This window comes from Rhinopithecus bieti, unplaced genomic scaffold (assembly GCF_001698545.2).
Source record: "Rhinopithecus bieti isolate Rb0 unplaced genomic scaffold, ASM169854v2 scaffold_4781, whole genome shotgun sequence".
Classification (NCBI taxonomy): Eukaryota; Metazoa; Chordata; class Mammalia; order Primates; family Cercopithecidae; genus Rhinopithecus; species Rhinopithecus bieti.
Genome location: NW_016805181.1, coordinates 5,856,890 through 5,878,917, shown reverse-complemented (window position 1 = coordinate 5,878,917; position 22,028 = coordinate 5,856,890). Strand labels below are relative to the sequence as shown.

Here is a 22,028-nt window from a genome sequence, read left to right as displayed (position 1 = left end):
AAACATCTCAGAAGTGTGACTCAATTGAAGGGCCCATCCAAGAAAAGTTTCGTCTTCAGGGAGTGCTCTGAGTTAATTTCTTAGAAGAGTGACACTGAGTTCACGATGAACCATTAACAGCCTTTCGCTCTTTTTGTCTCCTTGGGACCAAAAGGCAATGAATGAGAGACAACTGCTCAAGGTTCAGGGTGCAATCTCCTGCAGTCAGATTATTCCAGAATGGTAAAAACACTATTCAGCATCAACATCACCCACATCATGATCTTTTTGTTTGAAAGATGCACAAAAGTAAATAGAGAACATTGAATTACACCAAGATTTGCTGACTTGGCAACACGGAGAATATCATTTGCAAAAATCCAGGATACAAACAGTTCCCCTACACAGGTACAAGTGAGTATTGGCAAAAACATGGGTAAACAGTAATCCCAGAAAACCACCTCATCTGCTGAACAACAAATAACCAGGACTCTCAGTTTTTGCAAATAATATTCTTCACTTTGCCAACATGAAAAAGAAAATATTTATCTACCTACATACTTGTTAACTGCTACAGCCATGTTCTACATATGGCCACCAAATCTACCATTTTTTCTTCCTTTTGGTTGATTTGGGTTTTCAAAATAGCTTAACATTTGATCAGATTGACTTTGTGAGCAATCTGATCTGGTAGTTAACGTAAAAGAAAACATTGGATTGATCTGTTTACAATCCAGTGTTTTCTTTTCTTCTGTTTTGCCTTGTCATAGACACAGACTGTACATTTGAAAGTCTGGCTATATTGGGTTATTCACCCAGATAAGGAAAACTCCTTAGATGATGATAAAAGGAAATGTCTAGTCTTCCCCTGTACTCTGCTCAGGTATTAAGGTATTTGTTGGAGGGATCTGCACTCTACATTTGGGCATCTGCAGGATCAAAAAAATGAACTATAAGGAATAGACTATGGGTGTCATTTCACAGAACAAAAGCTTGAGCATTTCTCAATGAGCTCTCTTTCTTCCAAAACTATTGACAAGAATTGGGGAGCAAAAAAATCATCTCTATTTTATCTGTAAGGCGTACAGTACTCCATCAGCAAAAATTTTTGTTAGCATGATGCTTCCCACCTCCAGCATGAACTCATATATTGACTGGGATGTTATCTATTTCAACCAGACACAGTCCCTCATCAGTCTGATTTGCACATAATTAAGTGTAAAATAAATAAATAAAGAGAGCTCCTGCCTCTGAGCCCCACTCTCCTGGCTCATTTACATGAAGCTGATATTCTGCCACCTGGATTTTGGTTGCACCGGGAGAAGCACATATGGTACACAATAGGCTGCTTGTAATTTGGCTATCAAGAGAGCTGGTGTCTCCCCTCACAGCTCTACCCCAAGGCTGCTGTAAAGGAGGCCAGAGTCCACCTGCCTTTTGCTCACAGCAGTAAAAAAAGGGTTTTAAGGTCTGGTTTAACACTTAGAAGGTGAAAAGTCCAGGTCGGCATGATCAGGTGGAGATATTTTGTAGGACTCATCCCTCTTCCCTGGAGAAACACTCTCTGAATGCCCAGCAGGGCTTTGGATGCCAGGCTGGTCTGGCATAGAAGCTGCAGTGTCCGGGGGACCCTCGAAATGTGCTCTAGGGTCAGAGAGGTGTTACATGGTTCCATGCAGATAAATAATTCACAAGAAAGCAGAAGTGAACCGACCGTTCTCAGAATGCACTCTCACCACCAAAAGTGTCAGCCGGCCGCTGGGTCACCGCAAACTTACCGGCTCTCTCGGTTGGCAGACTTGTACTCAATGGCTATCATTAGGAGCTTGAGCTTCACAAAACACAGCCTGCAATGAGATGGAGAAGCCTCCCAATCAGTGCTTCTGAATGACCAGAGCCACATAACAAACACTATTACGATCTTTCAGTCTCCTAATGCAATCATTGTCCGAGGGGGATCCTCATTCCACCGGCACTGCGCCAAAGGGAGGGGTGGAAGCAGCACCTCCCCATCTTCCCTGTTAAACCTGATTTCTTGCAAGTGATAAGGTGCTGGATGCTCAAAGTGCAAATTGCACTCAGGTCTGGCTGTCTAGACACAGAGCCCAAGCAGGGATTTGTGCCTGGGGATTTACACTGGGCCAGATTCATTAGTTACTCGGTCGGGTAGTAAAATGTTAACTACAGGGGGAGGGAAAGAGTTGGACCAGCTGGACCTGTTATTTGGATTCCATTTCAGTCTTTTGTAAAAATGGCTCATATTGTTGTTCTGAACAGACCCCTGTGTGCTTGGAATGATGGTAATAATACTTGGCCTCTGTGTAGGTGCCCAGCACATGACGATGGCATCGTCACTCCTGGCTCCATCCAAGCTGTCTCACCTCATCTGCCTGGTGCTCTCAACTGCAGAGCAGACTGCTTTAAGGCTGGCTTGTTCCTGTTTCCATCCCTTCCCTTGTGCATCCCCCACTCCCCATCCCTTCTTCTTTCTTCCCAATCCATCGTCCCAGGCCACGTCAACTCTAATCTTCCAAGCAGTAGGTCTTCTCCAGCTTCTGCTACCCTGTGATTTTCTGTTCTCAAAACTCTCCCAGCACCTTATCTGTAAACAAATCACTGAGCCTTTAGTTAATTTTATATTGGCTATGGTCGCTCCCTACTGTTTCACGTGTCTGAACTTTGTCTCCTTAACCAGAGCAACTTCCTTAAGAGTCCTGAACTTGTTTGGAATTCTCCACAGTGCATAGTGAATAGACACACCGATACAGAGAAGCTAAACAAACAAATGGTTTCCATTTACTGGGTTTCAAATCTAAGAAAATAACAAAAGGTGCAGTAAAATGTTTATGCTTAAAGATGTTCAGAGTAAGTATTATTTATACAGAGTAGAAAAATAGAAAACAACCTAAATGTCCAATAATAAGGCAATAAAGTACAATGCAATATAGTATTAGCATTCTAAATGGCTTTTCACAGAATATTGCAAGATATAAGATCAACAAATAATATTATATAAAAAGACATGAACATGTAAATAGAACAAATATATAAAAAGACATGAACATGTAAATGGCACAATACAATTAGATGAAACCATACACTTACATACTTATAGAATAAAAGCTCACATAAACAAAATAATTACATACATGATGTACGACAAGTTTCTACAATGAGTATTACCATTCTGAATAATAGAACATTGATTAACTGATAGATTGAACAATGAGTTTATGCTTATTTATTCAGCTCCAGCATTGTAAGGGGGATAAGGTAATGGGTCACAATATGGGGAGGGCTTCCTGGTGGTTCAATTTAATCCCCTCAATATCCCTAAGAGAAAGCTATTACCCCAATTATTCAGACTTCTATTGATAGCTCCATTTTACACGTGATGAAACCAAGGATCAGAAAGTCAATGTAACTTGCCTAAGGTGTCTAGCTGATACCTGGCAGGATACACTATATCTCGATCTCCAGTGAAGCCTATTTTGTACTGGGAGAGACAGACAATAAGCAAATATACAAGTGAATAAATAATAAATTCCTAGATGATGACAAGTTCTATGTTGAAAATAAAATAACCTAAGAATATAAAGAGTAACTCACAAGAGGTATATCATCTGTGACGGTTCAGGAGGAGCATTCTGAGGATGCAGGGAGCCCAACAGCATGATGAGAAGATATGGGGAAAGAGCTTTCTAGGAAGCAGAAACAGCAAGCAGAAAGGCCCTAAGGCAGGGAAGAGCGCTGGGTGTTTGAGGATCAGCAATAAATCCAGTAAGACTGCAGCTGAGTGAGCAAAGTCAAGTGTGACAGTGATTAGGTCAAGAAATGAGGTGGGAACAAGATCATGAGGTCTTTGCTTTCCAGAGCAAGGAGTCTGCAGCTTATTATAAGTGGAATTGGGGGATTTTAGTTGGTTTAAAATAGAAAAGTGACATAATCAGATGTGCTGGATATGGGGATGTGTTGCTTTCAAGGAAAGTACTGCTGAAGGCTTCATGCTCTCCAGGGAGTGAGACCAATTGCTCATTCCTACATGTGAGGTTGTGGTCCCCAGCACTGTTTTCAGCAGACAGTCAGATGTCAAAGGACCACTTCTATCCAGGCATATCTGGGATCTTCTGTGATTTGCAGGTTTTCTGATTCCTGCCAGAAGATTCAAATGACCTGGGCTTTGTGCTGATTGGGCAGCTTGCTGAAACACCAACACACATATCCGACTACAGCTGGAAAATGCCTTCCTTAATTTATGTCCCAAAGAGCACTGATAACATGTACCCTTTATGGGACTGTTACTTCTGGAACTTAAATTGCTTTTAAAAATATATATGTAGCTTATGCAATGTTTATTGAACCAAATTACCAAATTAAGTAACCACTTACCAATGTAAATAGTAGTTAAATACCAAAACATCAGGGAGAAGGCTGATCTTAAACTTAGTATGGATCGTGCAAAGGTTAATTTGCTAATATCCTATGAGCAATGACCAGTCCAATTTGGGACTCTGGTAGTTCATGGGATCAAATATCATCATTGCTTTTATAAACCTAATCCCACTGGTAAGAAGGGAAGTAATAGTTCACAGTAATGGTGAATTATGTCTTCCTAGCTACTACAGTACCATTTACCAACTGGATATAAAAAGAAAAGAGTTTCCTACTACAAGAAAGTCCTAAAATCTATGTGGCCTTGTATTCATTCTTTAACCTTATACGGGATGGTCCTGCAGATCTGAGTCCTCTTCCAGTTTTAAATCCATAACGTCAAAACATTCAAATCCATACCTAAGATGATTCTCCAAAGCCTTATAGAAGTCCCTTTTTAAGAAGTCCTTTGACCCAAAACAAGCTGTTGCCCACTGGCCAAAGGAAAGGAGAGGGATAGAATGATGTGAACAGAGAGAACATAGGCAAGCCGTGCCACAACACAGATTTTCAGATTCAAGCCCTTCAAGACCGGCTGATTCTGCCCTTTCTAGGCAGATGACAAACTGAGGTCCAAACAGAGGAGAGCAACTAGGTCAAGGTCAACTGACTTTTATGTAAAACGCCAAAAGTAGAAATCAAGTCTTTGATGCAATGTGCTGCACAGATGCTTCTCATCAGAAGAGAGGAAATGTAGTGGCAGTCACAAGCCCAACAGGCAGACACATTCTGTTTGGTAAGTACAGTGTTTTTTAAAAAACTGTAAATAGATGCCAACAAGTGAATTCACATAAAAACTGGCTTTTCAGCTTTCCTTGAAAAATCAGATATGGCTACATTGGCACCACATTCTACATGGCTAAAAGGGTGTGAAGCACTTATCCCTCTGGATGGGATGTTTGTTCTCCAATGTGCCACAGTCCCCACCACTCTCTGTTGTCTCAGATGGCCTCACTCTTCATTCTTTGTTGCTAACTGCCTGAACTTTACAGGTATCTAAGTTTTTAATCCCTACTATAATAGGTATCCTCTGGATATTGCAGAATACAAATCAAGTATAATAAACCATGATTTACACTGGAAGCAGAGCTATGGCTCCCTCTGTGAGTGTTCAAATCACACTTTTTTGTTAGATCCTGCCACAGAGAGTTGGCCAATGTCACAATCCTGGGCTTAAGGACTGCATCCTGTTGCAGAGATGCAGCCTCTATTGGAGGTGTCCCGTGGGGAAGAGCAGAGCAAGCTGAGTGAACAGGGGAGCTGGTGTGGTAATGACTTATTTACTTATCTCTTCCCTCTAGACTGAGTTTTTCCTGTACAGGATGCATGCTTTCCCTCACTGGCATTTTGCAAAGTTCAAAGTGTAAGCCTTCAGCAAAGGCTGGATAAATAAATGCATGCATGAATGGGGAGTAAATCTCATAAGTGGCTGGAGTGATGGAGAAAAGATAAAGTGGCAAACTAGGAAAGTCTATGCAGAGAAAGCTTGGAAGTCAGTACAGAATCATGAAATAAGCTGCTTCTTAGCTTGTCTTATTTGTTAGAAGCGGACAGATGGGAAAGGAAGGATACAGAAGGAAATAAAAGTAGTGATATGCTCTGGGAATCTAATTTTTGCCTTCGATCCACAATGCCAAGATGCAAGTCCAATTCTAAAACACAGCAATTTGTCCTTGGGACCTTCTAGAGACCCTCTTATGCCCTTATGTACCCCTTACATTTTCAAGAATATATATACTTTCAGTCTACTCAAAATTGATGTTCTCTGGTTAAACATTTACTCGCATCACTCAGCACCGTTTTTTGGTAAAGAAGAATGGGCATTAGCCATCTAATCCTTATTCTAATTCTGCCTTTACTCAACTTACAGTGTTTCAACATATACAGGATTGGTGTGAAATCAGGAAGCAGGGTGAGGTGAGGTAAGGGGAAAAAAGGAAGCAAGAAAGCCTTCACTATGTGATAAATGGGATAAAATTGGCCATAAGCTAGCAATAATTTAATTCTTGGTTTCTAAAATAAAATGTCCCAATATGTCCAACGCAGGAAGCTGTTGCTGGTTGCAAAAATAATTACAGGGGAATAGAAATGACTTCTTTTTTCAAGAAAAAATGCCACTTGTCACAAAAAGGTCTTAAGCCCGCAATCGGCAATAAAACTGTTGTAATAACAAGTTAGATTGCTTTCTTGATAATTATTAAGTAGAGGTCTACCAAATTTGACAGCGACATTATACAAAGCCTTTTTTTTTTTTTTTTTTACTGCCAACATCATCTGTTAACTACAGTAGTTTCAACCCAGATGTTCCTGAACAAAGGCTCTTAAGAATTAGAGTCCAACTGTTTCTGTCTACCCAGAGGGAAATAAATTGTTCTTGCCATTAAATCAGCCCCCTTGACTGGAAAGATTACTTGCTGGTGTGAATTAAACATGGAAACCTGTCATAGAGTTTGCACCTTCAGGAAGAACATACAAAGAGGAGGTCTGGGGCTGTTGAAGAGGACTCACCCTACAAGTCAGATGAGGGAGGACGAAAGAAGCAACTGTCATCATTCCCCCTGAACCCAGCCCACCCGAAGCACCAGCCCCTCTTCAGCTATCCAGAGGGCCCCAGGAATGTCACACTGGGACAAGTATTTGAAGTAGATACGGATACAAACAATGCACGTTGGGAAACCAGGTCTTCTGGATCAACGGGTTGGAATGGAAAAGATTCACATTCAGGAGCTTTAATTTAAAATGACAGGTCCTAGAAATCAAAATATCTAGGTAAAGAAACTTTGAAACATCAGGATTTCCAAGACTCAGCACCAAGAAAATAGAAGTGATTTAAAATGTTCATGGAAATGTTAAGACTCTATTTCTCTATGAAGCTTTGATAGGAGTGGAGTGGGAAGGTTTCAGAATATCCCCACCCTCTCTCCCACTTTCTTATTCTCTTTCTCTCTCTCTTTCATACACACACACACACACACACACTCACAGACACACCATCTCCACTAGCACACCTAAGACTCTAGAATTTAAAAATACATTACTTAATATAGACAATTAACTTTTGCCTAAAGTGTGAAGAAACTGCATTTTTAGAGAGCCTTGCTATTATTGTTAATGAGAAACATAAAATGAAAGAAAAAACTGTGTGTTTGCTATGAGAACCCAATGTTGAGTCAAAGCCCAAGCATCCACCCCATTTCCAACAGAACTCCCTCCCTGACCACGCCCAAGCGTCCACCCCATTTCCAACAGGACTCCCTCCCTGACCCCTCTGTAGAGAATTCTGGACCCACTACTGCCTCAGTAGCCTGTTACTGAGGATTTCAATAGACTTTAGGGTCAACAGTTTATTCACAAGCACATAGAAGGTCACCTCTTGGGTCTCTGTAGTAGAAATAACCACGAATACTGTATTCACATCTCTATTCATATATGTTCAACCCTAATTACAGTACTCCCCAAACCAGTAGATGAATAGAGCCAGTTCTGTGAGGGGAAAATATTTTTTAAAAAATGAGATCTGCCAGGTGCAGTGGCTCATGCCTGTAATCCCAGCACTCTGGGAGGCCAAGGTGGGTGGAACGCCTGAGCTCAGGAGTTCAAGACTACCCAGGGCAACATGGTGAAACCTTGTATCTACTAAAACTCCAAAAAAATTAACCAGGTGTGGTGGTGCGTGCCTCTAGTCCCTTGGGACTAGAGGCTACTTGGGAGGTTGAGGCAGGAGAATCTCTTGAGCCCCAGAGGACAAGGTTGCAGTGAGCCAAGATCACGCTACTGCACTCCAGCTTGGGCTACAGAGTGAGACTCCATCTCAAAAAAAAAAAAAAAAAAAAAGAGCGAGCGAGATCTGAGTCTCTCCATAAATTCACTTAAAATGTTCATTTTTGCAGTCAGGCTAAAGAAATCTACCATATAACAATTGGGTCTGCCTGGTTTCTTTCTGCTCCATGTTCAAATTTAGATGTCTTTCTCTAAAAACTAATGATTTCACAGAACTCAAGTTAAACTAGCTACAGTTTTCATTGGGCAAGAAGCCCAGCTTTCTCCGGGCGGTCTTAAATTTTAAATTTCCCCAAGCTGCTGCTTTTTAAAGATCTGTCTGTGCAAAACAACATAGGTTGAGAGCATGATTTTCTGAATTTGGGAGGGGAGCACTGAATGCAGGGAGTAGAGGAGGGAATAGAGAATCCCCCTGCACTCTTAAACCAGCACAGTAGCATCCATACTAGCCCCTGGGCTTGGGGACAGAACTCCTGCCCTTCAGCACAGCTGGGGAAGATCTGATCACAGTTCGCCAAGTTACCCAGGCATTAAATGCTCCACATCAAATCTGAATTTTAACTGCTCCATCAGCTGCAGAGGGACAGAGAGAGACACACACCATATTTTAAATACATCTTTTGTCCTAATCCCCTCTGAGCTGTAAAACCAGATACAATTCAGCTTTTATATTTTGCAAATGATGAATGACCGACTAACAAGCTCACCGTGAAATTCAGAACCTAGAACACAGTGTTCTTGAGGTAGCCCAACTGCTGAACCTGTGGTTTTCTGCAGTTCCTCCTTGTCCAGTCCCTCCCCTCCCCTCTGCCCTCCCTGGGGTAGGGGAATGCACCCTCACTTTTGCAAATGCGCATAAAAAACACTGTTATCAGTTTCCAAAAAAAAAAATCACAAGTCAAAATAAATCTGATGCATCTCTTTCTCTCATCTAAAGCGGAAATCAATTTGCTCTAACTGGAAAATCTCGGAGACCTATGTGTTGAGAGCGCTCCCTATGGTACTGCGTGGCGCAGTGTCCTCTTAGAATATCCTCTTCCTTCTTTATCCCCCATCTGAATCAAAACTACTGACAAGACACAGCTCAAATGTCATCTCTTCCAGGAAACACCCCCATGTCCCCCCAGCCTACAGGGGGATGTCCCTATAACTCTCAGCATCTCTATCCCAGCTGTGTGCATCTACCAAAGCACTTATCAGTGGGTGCCTAGGTCTTCTGAGGATGGGTACTATGTTCCTTAGCTGGACCGTAAACTCTGGAGGCAGCCAACCCAGGCAAACTGAATATTTTATTTGGCATTTGTTGGCATTTGTAAGTATTGCTATTAATCTTTTCATGCACACATATTTGATCAAATCTAGTAGGCAGTTTCCTCTAGAAGTGGCACCAAGCTTGGCACAATGATGCACATATCCCAATTCATTAAATATCTGGTTAATTGGTGACTAACTGATAAGAGAATTTACTAAAGGTTAAAAGTAAATATAAATTGGATACACATATAGCTCGCAATGTGTTTCTTTCTGTCTAAGTGCTTCTTTTATATTCAATGAGAAAGATAAATGGTAGAGGGAAAAGGAGAGGAGGGAGAGGGGGAAAAGACATTAACCAGTACTGACAGATAAGTCATAGCACTCCTATTTCAGAGAATGAAATTGGGGTAAGCACCTGTAATGGTTAAATATTGTCAACTTGATTGAACTGAGGGATGCAAAGTATTGTTCCTGGGCGTATCTGTGAAGGTGCTACCAAAGGAGATTAACACTGGAGTCTGTGGACTGGGAGAGGTAGATCCATCCTCACTCTGGATGGGCACCATCTAATCAGCTGCCAGCATGGCTAGGATAATGCAGGCAGAAGAATGTGGAAGAACTAGACTTGTGGAGTCTTCCAGCCTTCCTCTTTCTCCTGTGCTAGGTGCTTCCTGCCCTTGAACATCACACTCCAAGTTCTTCAGCTTTTGGACTCTTGGACTTACACCAGTGATTTGCCAGGGGGTCTTGGGCCTTCAGCCACAGACTGAAGGCTACACTGAGAATCTCTTGGCTTGAAATTTTGATAGAGATAGCTTTCGGGGTGGCAGGACCTTCTGCCTCCACTGCCTCTTTTGTTCCCCTTCCTGTTCTCTTGGGAAACAACCTCAAATTTCACCCCTACATCCTGCTCCCATATCTTTTCATAGAATGACTCTCCTAGCTTCTGAGAAAACTCCAAGCTCTCCCAATCCCACCCTGCAAGGGAGCATTTTGCCAGCCCAGAGAAAAAGTACATTTATTTCTTTCCATGCTTTAAGATGTTATTGGCTGCATATTGTTTTAGTGCAGCGCATAATTACAGAAACTGCTCTGAAAATCTGTATATTTTATCTGTGCTTTATGATACTCAGAATATTCCCCAATTCTTTTTCTTCTCTGTGAACCAGCTTAAAACATATTTTGGCATCCTTTATGTCATTTTGAAATTGAATAGCCAATTCTTACTGTAATGAAAATACTTACGTGCCAGCCCAGTGATGTACAACACTACACTCTAATTACGGCTGTGCTTTAATTAACCTGAATTGAAGAGTGTTATCATTAAACTGCTGGTAACTTTGAGTTATGGCTTTTCTTTAATTTAAAGTAGAAAACACAGATAATTAAGCCTCCAGATAATCAAATGCTTGAGGAGAGCTTCAATGTTTTGGGATGTTCCTAAATCTCATTAAATGTCCTTCCTTTATTGATCATTTCTACCTCTGCTGTATCATTGTATTAAACGAATAATAGCACTAAGTTGTACACATTCTCACTCACATCAGAAGTGGGATATATATATATTTTGGGATATATATATCCCCCCAGAAGTGGGATATATATATATATTCCAGAAGCTTTACTGAGCAAATACTAAATTATCTGACAACAATTTGTCTCCTCCTTGGGACATGTTCCAAATACTAAAATCAATCAAAGGGAATATTCACAGAGCCACTAGTGCCAGGTCTTGAGCTGGCTGAAGGCCAGTGAAGTTCCATACCACCCAGTGGGTCAGGGTTGGCAAACTCACACATCCACAGGGCCAGGCCTGGGATTTATGTGTGAATCTGGCCTGGTTTAAGATATCAGGGAGGAGTGACTACATGACTACACTAACCCCTTTGCTGCATCAAACTGGAGCCAGTTAGCATTCAGAGGAAATGTAGGTCTTGCACTGTCACATTAGATTTTCTAAAGAAGCCAGAAATCTAGTTTTTACGTGAAATACCACTATTTTGAAATATCAGCAATTAGTTTTTATGAAATTAAACACTAATGTAGTCAAACGTACCTTGTGAGTATCTCATTTAGAGCCTGTAGGGGGAGCAGTCCTAACCCTCCAAGTTACCCGTGAGAGGAAACCCCTCAGTTACCAGGAGCAGAGTAAGAGAAGGGTGGAAAAGCAAGAAGGGCCTGGGGGTTGGGAAGGGAGCACTCTTGTTGGACACAAACACCAGTTAGGCCAGGGAAACCCCACAGCCAAGGAAGGGGGCTTGACGGAGCCCCTGCTGACGCCCTCACCAGCCTAAGACTCCCTGCAGGCGCTGGCAGCTCGTCTATGTGCTCAGACCACCACCACATTAGAGAGACAAGGCTTCAATTGCCTTTTTATAAAACTAGCTTCCGTTAAAAAGCCTGCTTTCCCCAGGGCTTTCTATCTTAGGCAGGCCAAGCTCCAAGGAGGGGGAGATCCCCTGGGACAGCCTCAGTGTTCCAGGACCCAATGCCTCTGAATGGTTAACTCCTCTCAGTGGCAGGAAGAGAAATAGCTCTCAAAGAAAGGCACACATGGGAGTCACAATAGGGCATCCATTTTCAGAAAATAACTCCTTCCGAATCAATTACCTATTCATTTTTCCAGTCCATTTAGCATTTAAACTTTCGCTTAGAGACAGGGTGAGAAATTTCAGTAAACAGCCAAACCATTTTGGATTGCTTAGGGTCTGGGCCCAGGGACTGACAGAGTGCACCTGCTGTGTTCAGTGACAGGAGGCTCCAGGTAAACACGAAGCCACCAAGCGCTCTGCCTCCCTCCCTCCTGCATACAGAAAGAAAACCGCGATACAGAGGAGGCCAAGGGCACCCAGGATTGTCCTCTCCTTTGTGGTAAAGCCCAATCGGTTTTGTTTGGATGTCTTCAGACCTCTCTTTCGGGAAGGTGATTTGGTTTGTAAGTAGGCAGGAAGCGCAAGCAAATGGCTTTTCTTCCTCAGCCCAGTGAGCTCCCAGATCCCCGATTTTCCCCAATGAGAAGAACACTTGTCAAATCCTTTGCTAAGGTGTCAGGAGATCAGGCTTAATGTTTCACCAACCTCAGGGAGTTTGTGTTTTCAATGGGCACAAAGACCCCGTTCATCTTAAACTCAACATCTGAGAGTATTATTTTTTTATTATTTTAGAGATATAATCTCACTGTTATCCAGGCTGGAGTGCAGTGGCGCAATCATAGCCTACCGCAGCCTCAGCCTCCTGGGCTCAAGCAATCCTCCTATCCCAGTCTCTAGAGTAGCTAGGACCATATGTGTGTGCCACCACACACCTGGTTCAAGACACCAGGCTAGTCTTGAACTCCTAGCCTCAAGTGATCCTCCCACCCCAGCTTCCAAAAGTGCTGCAATTACAGACATGAGGATTCTAAGTGAGGAATCTGAGGCACTGTCATGCCTCACGGCAGACACGTAGAGCTCTTGAGGTCATCCCCCATAGGTGACCATCTATTCTACCTGCAGTGGCCATGGCAGGTGGCTTTGATCCATCCTGCTGAGCCAGTAGAAAGAGAAGCTAAGACTTGTTATTATTATAACATGGCAGTTGCCTCTGTGGGGGCTCAAGGCCTCCTTCTGTATATTTGGTTCCACATTTCCTCAGCAAAGGGTGAAAGCACTTTGAATGGCTTTATTGCAGTAGCTTCTCTGTTGTCTCTATGATCAGACTTGATTGGAAGACAGATTAAAATTCCTTTCATTGAGGGGCTGGCAAGATTTGTTTTGCCCTATTAGAATCAGACAGGCAGGGGTTTATGCCACTGTTCATAAATGTGTCTACATCACAGGAGGCATGCAGGATAACTGTAGTTCATAAGTTAGCATAAATGATGAATCCAAGTCCAAGACTCTCAGGCCTGTCAAGAAAAGTGAGGCCAGTGGAAATTCCCCAGGCGGAGACCATGTAATGACCCACCCTTCTGTTCCTCACATGGGGCCGAGCACACAGGATACCCTTAGCAATTGTCAAGTGCTCCAACTGTACCCAGCAGAGGTGGGAGGCTTTCTTGCAAGGGGCACATTCGATACCCCTGAGAGCCAAAGAGCATCCAGTTAATGGTCACTTACTCACAAACAGTAGGGAAGGACAGACCCACGAAGGCACTGGAGAGATATTCTGTGTACATTTCATTTGAGACTCCTTCCAAGTAGTATTTCTGCCACGTGTCTTCCTCAATCTGAAGGAAAGGAACACATGCGGAGAGTTTAAAATATGACGGTGGGCTGTAAAAGGGAAACCTGAGTTATACTCTCAGGCAAACAAATGAATGCACTGGTTAGATAATGGTGACCTTTTCGGCAATCAGGAACACAACCTCTGCACCCATATAAAGCCCTCAATGACCCTAAATTCATAAAATGTGTGCCCTCTACAATACCACTTCTTTTTTAACCTGTGTGATTTCCTTCCTTTTTTTTTTTTTTTTTTTTTTTTTTTTTTTTTTTTATACAGGGTCTTACTGTTGCCTAGGCTGGAGTGCAGTGGATCATAGCTCACTGCAGCCTTGAACTCCTGGACTGAAGCAATCCTCCTGCCTCAGCCTCTGGAGTAGCTGGGACTATAGGTGTGCATCACCACGCCTGGCAATTCTTTTCTTTTCTTTTAGATACAGGGTCTTGCTATGTTGCCCAGGTTTCTCTCAAACTCCCAGCCTCAAGTGATTCTCCTGCCGCTGCCTCTCAAAGTCCTGGGATTACAGGTGTGAGCCACTGTACCCAGTCTTTAATCTGTATGACTTCTAATAGTGTGGAGACATGGCCACTCACCCACAACATTAGTGGGCAAGGAAATTGATACAACTGTTTTGAAGAGCAATTTTGCAATTACTATAAAAGTTTATAAAAGTACATAGTATTTTACACAACAATTCCATTTTAAGTATTCATAGCAAAGAAACAGGAAAACACAGGTTAAAAAAACATACAAGAACATCCTTTCTATTCATGAAAATGGGAAATAACCATAAATGGCACACATACAATGGAATACTAAGAAGCAATTAAAATTATAATGAAAATGTATACCTGTTCATGTATAAATTCTGTAAAAAGGCACATTATAAAATAGTGTATATAATCTGATCCTATTTTTTAGATGCCCTATAGTTATCTGAGTGTTTGTAAAGCCGTAAAAAAAATCTAGGAAACTTTATATCAAAACACTAACAGTTGTTACCTCTGAGTGGTAGAATGATACTTTTTTCTCTATAGATTCCTGTATTGTCGAAGGCTTTTATAACAAGCATGTACATATTATAATGAAACAGTATATTTCTACTTTGCACAAAATGACAGATTTTTCTGACCTCACAAGGAATATCAGAAAAGGTAAAATGTTAGTTTCAGAGAGGTCTTGCTCCAAATTTCAAAAGGAGTATCACAAAAGTAAAATGTAGTTTCAGAGAGGTCTTGCTCCAAATTTCATTAAAATATGCATTTTCTCTAAGTAGTCAAGTTTAGTTGGTTTTCCCAGCAATCCTCTTCATGGTAGGTATCTCTGGAAGGATTTCACAGTGTAGTAAATGTTCTTTTTTTTTGAGACGGTCTTGCTCTGTCACCTAGGCTGGAGTGCAGTGGTGGGATCTCGGCTCACTGCAATCTCTGCCCCCTGGGTTCAAGAGATTCTTTTGCCTCAGCCTCCTGAGTAGCTGGAATTGCAGGTGTGCACCACCATGCCCGGCTAATTCTTGTATTTTTGGTAGAGACAGGGTTTCACCATATTTGCCAGACTGATCTCAAACTCCTGACCTCAAGTGATTTGCTGGCCTCGGCCTCCCAAAATTCTGGGATTACAGGCGTGCACCACCGCTGCGGGCTTACAATGGAGTCAATCTTTAGAAACTGGTGAATTACAAGGAGAATGTTGAGCCACTTCGGGAGCTTAAGGATCTCACAGGCCTCCCTGAGGGAAGGAGGGCAAGCTGTGTGTCTTTGGCTGCAACCTCTCAGGCTTCCCTTCCAGTGGGGGCTTGGGTAAGAGGAAGATGAGAGGAAGCCACCCCACCAACAGGAAGTGGTTCTTTAGAACGTCTTGTGCTGATCTTGTATTCAAAGGCATCTTGCCTGTGGCAAGTCAGTTAACTGGGAGAAATGCAACAAGTGGATCAGAAGGGGACCTAGGAACAGTGGGCAAGGACACACCTACCATCTACTTGGTGATACTCCAGCATACAAAAGCCGGAAAAAAATTAGAAATAAACTGAAGGCTCCCTGACTCTGTGCTTTCTGTCTGTTTTTTTGCTCAGTCTGGGTGATTAGATTATGTAGGTTAACCTCATTTGTTTGAGCTGCTTCCAACCTACTCCCACAGGTGAGACATTAGCTAGGCAGTGCTGCTGGGTATGAGCTGTTTATCTACAAATTGGCCTTCCCCAGAGTGGGGTCCTTAAAAAAAAAGTCACTCAACCAATTTTATTGCTAAATGGTATGATTTTAAAAATTAACTGCAATGTGTTTAGCTAAGCATGAACTTTTTAATTTCTCCAAACCACAGGATCTCAATAATTTTTTTTGAATAAAAGATATGCTTGACTTATAAGCAAAGGTCACTAACTCTAACTAATTTGAAGAAAGCCTAATCTGCCTTAGTAAAAAAATGTTGGAATATAGAATATTTGGGAAACAGTATTAGCATAATTTGTTTTATTAATGAATGGGATACTATATGAGGTCTCACTAATTATAAATCCCCATACTAGAGCCTTATGGGCAAATAGTATTCCTGAAGTAAAAGAATTCGGCCTGTTCTTTTCATATGTGTTCTTTATAATGTGTTGCTTGTGGTCTAATTTAAATACAACAACTGATTATCAAAAATAATGAAAATATAAACCTTTATTATCGATCATTGGTGGTACTCCTCAATTAATGTGGTTTTAACAAAGTTCTTTTAGTTTTGGTCAGAATTTCATGCCTTTGTGTCCTAATGAAGCTATTCTTTATACCAAATTTTATTGTAGGTGAATCACTAAACTTTCCAAATAAGAAGGAACACACTCTTTGTAGGGTAACAATATCATTCATGTTTGTTTTGAATTTAGCAAAAATTGTTTTATTGAGTCTTTCATTCAGCAATTATTGATTGCATGTATTTTTCATCTTAGGATCTGTTCTAGTTTCTGATTAAATCAAAACTGGTATTTACTTCCCCATATTTTTCTCTTTGCTGGAGAAAGCACCAGATATATCTGATTATGATATACCTGACCACATATATCTGACTTTTAATGATTTTTCCATATCTTTTTTCCTGCAAGTTTGCCTTTGTGGCTAATCGGAAATGCTTGAGGACTAAAAGTCAAATAAGTAGAAAAAAGTACAGACTGTTCTAGAAAACAAAATGCCTCTTCCACATCCTTGTGTAGACCTGCAGATAATCTCTACACACTAGACCTAGTAGCATCGAATCAAATGAATAAATGCTGGGGCATTTAAATCCGTTGTCATCGCCATCTGTTTAAGATTTCCACATCTTTAACACTATTTCCATATGGATAGTCAATATGTTTTTGAGGTTTCTGGTAAAGGAATTTCACTTTTAAAAGAGGCTAAAATTGCTAATTGAATTACACTGTCATCTTCTCAAGCACTGTATGTAGTTGGTGGGAATGTAAAGTGGCACAGCCACTGTGGAAAACAGTATGGTGGTTCCTCAAAAAATTAAACATAATATTACCACTGGATTCGTAATTCCACTTCTAGGCATACATTCAAAGGAAATGGAAGAAGGATCTCAAAGAGATATTTGTACACTCATGCTCACAGCACCATTAGTCATAATATCCAAGAGGTGGAAGCACCCCAACCGTCCATGGACAGATGACTAGATAAACAAAGTCTGGTAATTTACAATGGAATATTATTCAGTGTTAAAAAAGAAGAAAATTCTGACACATGCTACAACATGGATGACCCTGGAAGGCATTATGCTAATTGAAATAACCCAATCACAAAAAGGGCAACTATGTTATGATTCCACTTACATGAGGTACCTAGAGTCCTCAAATGCATAGAAACAGAAAGTAGGATGGTGGTTGCCAGGGGTTGGAGGGAGAGGGAATGGGGAGTCATTGTTTAACTGAGACAGAGTGTCCATTTTACAAGATAAAAAGAGTTCTGGAGGTGGATGGTAGTGATGGTCACACAACCATGTGAATGTACCACTGAACTACATGCTTAAAAATGATTAAGAGCAAATTTTATATGAGTATTTTATCACAATTAAAAAGATTTTTAAAACCCTTATGTAAAACACAAGAGCAGGAGAATCAGTAATTATAATTAATACTGAGACCATTTAATCCTTAAGTCATGCCAGAACAAGGACAGGAATAGGCTGATCACATCAGACGAGTCAGGAGTGAGAACCCAGAGTCATGACATCATAGTACATCGCAAACTCAGCAACAGAACCTCAGTCTTTATACCGACCCAAGGGCTGAAATTGTCACCTTCTATCAAGGTTACTATTCTAAGTCTCGAGTGTGATATCTTCGACTTATTTTTGAAAAGCAAAAACAAAAGTGTACATTTCTCATACAATGCATTCTTAGGACAGAAAAAAAGTCAGTGCAAAATATATTGAATTTAAATCCTTGGCCACACCTGTAATCCCAGCACTTTGGAAGGCTGAGGCAGGAAGTTTGAGGCTAGATGTTTGAGACCAGCCTAGGCAACACAGCAAGACCCCGTCTCTACAAAAAATTAAAAAATTTGCCAAATGTGGTAGCACACCCCTGTAGTCCCAGCTACTCAGGAGGCTGAGGCAGGAGGATAGCTTGAGCCCAGGAGTTAAAGGCTGCAGGGAGCTATGATTGTACCACTGCACTCCAGCATGGGCAACAGAGAGAGATCCTGCCTCTAAAATAAATAAATAAAACCTTGTGTTTAATACTAAGAAAATGAAAGTGAACAAAGAAATCTGGACCAGGTGAAGGGAGTTATTGTCATTATGAATTCCCCTTTTATAGATGATAAAACTGAGGCACAGAGAGGTTAAGAAACCTGCTGACAGTCACAAAGTGAATCCGTGGTACAAACAGGATTCAGAGTTCACACTCTTAACCATCCAACACAAAGATAGAGGGGTTAGGATTTGGGCAGACGGGGAGGATTTGCTGCGTACAAGTACCTGAGGGAAATAACAAATTTCAAAACCGAAGCCCGTCAAGCACTCAAAAGCCCAAACTCTATAGCCCATGACTTTAAGAGACATCTAGCAAGGAGTAATAATCCATTTTGGCTCTAGCTGAAAGGGTGGTTCAAGCCTCCTCTCAGAGCATAAAAGTGTGGTTTCTGTCACACAAAATGGAACCTTCCTAGCCTACAACTTCTTTCCTAAAATAGTACATGCTGTTCCCCACATTTGTGTTGTCAATGTATTTTTAACTGTAATGTGAAGACACACTTCTCAGCAGAAAAAATGAAGGAATGGGACCAAAATGACTTAGGGAAAGGTGCCAGAATTAATTTGCCAGCCATTCAGCAATCAGTCAAAGGCAGAGCATTTCCTGAGGCAGCAATTTATCCTTTGGCTGTCACATCAAACCCCAGCTGTTTTAGAAGAGTGCCTAGCAAAGATGAGCAGGTGATGCTCTGTGGGTCCTTATTCATCAAATACACACGGGATCATCAGTGAGAACAGGGGATTGAGCCAATGAACTAGCTTGCCTACACCTCTTACTGTCTTATTTATCTACTCTTCATTATCTAATTTTTCAACCAGTCTAGTTGAACCTCCCAAGCAAATGGTTTCACACCAATCCATGAGCAGACAGCTCCCCCATCAAATATACCCTCCAACTGGAAACCTCAGCCTTGGCTCCGTGGGAAGTCATACCTTCCTGATCCCACGTTCCGCATGTGTCACTAATGGTGGGTTGGTAATGATGCCTTTTATTTTTTATGCTTCCTCTGATTAGAGTGAAACTGTGTTTCTCTAATGCTAACAGCCCGGTGAATGTGAAAAATTCAACTCTCCTGGCTGGGAGTGTGTTACAGCCGTCAGGATTTCTGTTCCCAGTAAAGAGTCTGAATAACTGTGTTGATTACAGCCAAATAATCTTGCAAAAGTCCATCTCTACCCGTGAAGTCATACAAATAATTCCAAAGACTGTCATATACCAGTCCTTATTTAATTGAAAACAGGCATACTCTTTTAATCCAAATATATATTATAGTATGCATATCAAAAGTAAAGAGCTAAAAGGAAATTATAAAAAACCAATGACCATTATGTTAATAGCTGCAATAAGAAGAGATGAGTCGTAACATATACACACTAACACTGCCCAAAATGGTTAGTAGAAGGTTAGTGTATTCACAAGAACTTATTACATTCACTGTTTTTAAAAAGTCTATCTGAATTTTCAGTGAGTATTCTTCTTGTAAAGGATCCACAGTTTTAAATCTTAGAAGTGCTTAATAAGAATTAGCCACATTTGAATGAATATTTATATATATAAATTACACAATACATTGTCACTGTCCTTTATAATAAGATTGTCTGAAACAGAATGCAGTCATATGAACTGACTGGCATATCTCAGATGCCATTAAAACGTATTTATCTTGACCCCATCCCCCAAGAAAACCCCACAAAATGTGTCAAGTCTTTGCCTACAATACTAAACATGAAATCAAAATTGATGGGCTCTAGTTGATGAATGTTTGGGCTGGTTACTAAAATGGATGGGGGGTCATTTGTATCCATTCCTCAACAGCATGCTCTGTCAAGGGGAAAAGTTTAATTGAATCTTGCGTTTTCTCATTTCTTGCTGAAAAGTACGATGTTAAGGCCAGCAAGGCATTAAGAAGACTTCATCATGGGACTTGTCAGATTCTCTCCTCCTCTATTTCCCTCTATGTTCCAATGTCAACAAACTTGCCCCAGTTTTTATCAAAGGGCATGTGGTTATCTCCTTCTCCACCTCTTCTTAGCCTCTTCATTCTTCAGTATAATTGCAAATCCTAAAAGCAATTCATAGAATAAACAAAATGAATGTTTGAATCTTGCTAGCTGAGGTCCAAATGGTGCCAGCACAGAGAATGTCTCGCTGCACAGCTTTCTGGGGTGGAGCGAACTAGTGATCAAGGTGAATACAAAGGAAGAAAGCAGAAGAGAATAGTGATTTGCACCTTTTCAGAATGTATTTCTTCTCTGTGCCAAACTGCATCCCAACGCTGAACTTCTTGGATGTGGACTCAGTTCAGCTGCCTTTCTGAAAGTTGCTTGGATTTCAGGGACTCCATAACAATTTGGCATTCCACAATTATGGTCTATTTCAGAGAGCATTTTCCAGAATGTGTGAACAGGACAAAAGATCTCAGATTTTCCAAAGGCTTCAGGACAATGTCAGTTAAAACAATTTTGGGGGGATTTGATGGAATGCCAGAAAACTGGTTGCTTCAGCCATGAACAAATAAATAAACAACTCCAAATATTAATTTTGGAGTGGACTTGGGCCAAATCTCTTACTCCCAGACAAGTAGGCTGCAGACTATCAAATGAGATTTCTTCCATCAGGCACTATGAAAAAAGAATCAGCCCACATGAGGTGTTCAGAGAGAGATTAAAAGACAGCGCCAGAATACATGGCATTTTCCCTCACTCCATTATCCCAACCAGGATTATTTCTGGAAAGACAGAGTGCCCAAGGAAATGAAGGTAAAGGAGGGGTTAACAGCAAGAGTGATATGAGAACTTTTTAAAATAATAATTATTGAGAAATTTTTTTAAAGTGTTACACATGTGGCAGAAAACGGGTCCTTTCTTTTTAATGTGTAGAAGGTTTTGCCACCCTCTCCTTAATTTTCTCTGCAATATAGAAAAGGTGTTTACAGCTAAGAGACCTTTTTAAAGATGGGTCTATTCACTCTCTGTCCAAATAGGAATTTGATTTTGCAACCTTGCTAACAGTAAAGAACATCTTTACACGTCCTTCAAATAATAAGGTTTCTTAAAAATACCACTGAAAATAATTATTTGGGTAAATTGAGCAGGAAGTAAATGTTTTCAGGCAGGTATCTGCCAAACCAACCTCAGGATAGTTCAGCTTCGCATGCAGGGTTTTCCAGGGCAGCCCTTCTCACCCCATCTGAGATGAGGGACCAGGGTTTAGCTTTTATTTCTAATATCCATTTTTTTGCAAAATCTAATAAAAATGAATTACAGGCCAGGCACTGGCTCACACCTGTAATCCCAGCACTTTGGAAGGCCAAGGCAGGAGGATCGTTTGAGCCAAGGAGTTTGAGACCTGTCTGGGCAACATGATGAGACAATAAATAAATAAATAAATAAATAAATAAATAAATAAATAAATAAATAAGAATTACAAAAAAATAAAATGAAAAGATAATACGTGAAGTACAAATCCAAAATTTTTATCATAGATTCACAATCCATATAAAATTAATCCATCCAATTGCTTTGAAAGTTTCTAAGCACTTACTCTCATCTTCTGTACTTAACTCATCATGGATGAGTATCAAACAGCTCACAGTCCCCATCCATGGACCATGGACCACACTTGGAACTGTGCTGGTTCACAACATGGC

At 40.9% G+C, this 22,028-nt stretch overlaps 1 protein-coding gene across 9 annotated transcripts in view; it reads right to left on the bottom strand.

Moving 5' to 3' along the window:
• Positions 1 to 22,028, bottom strand: part of KCNMA1 (potassium calcium-activated channel subfamily M alpha 1) — a 767,391-nt gene that overhangs the window by 153,856 nt on the left and 591,507 nt on the right. For 8 of the 9 annotated variants that reach the window (XM_017871448.1, XM_017871449.1, XM_017871438.1 and 5 more), the window contains exons 15-16: positions 13,542 to 13,651; positions 1,758 to 1,826 (exon numbers count right to left, since the gene is read on the bottom strand). In XM_017871448.1, the coding sequence (XP_017726937.1) occupies positions 1,758 to 1,826; positions 13,542 to 13,651 (179 nt within the window). Of the gene's footprint in view, positions 1 to 1,757; positions 1,827 to 13,541; positions 13,652 to 20,260; positions 20,442 to 22,028 lie in introns of those variants that run through there. The other variant, XM_017871445.1, reaches the window with a different exon arrangement.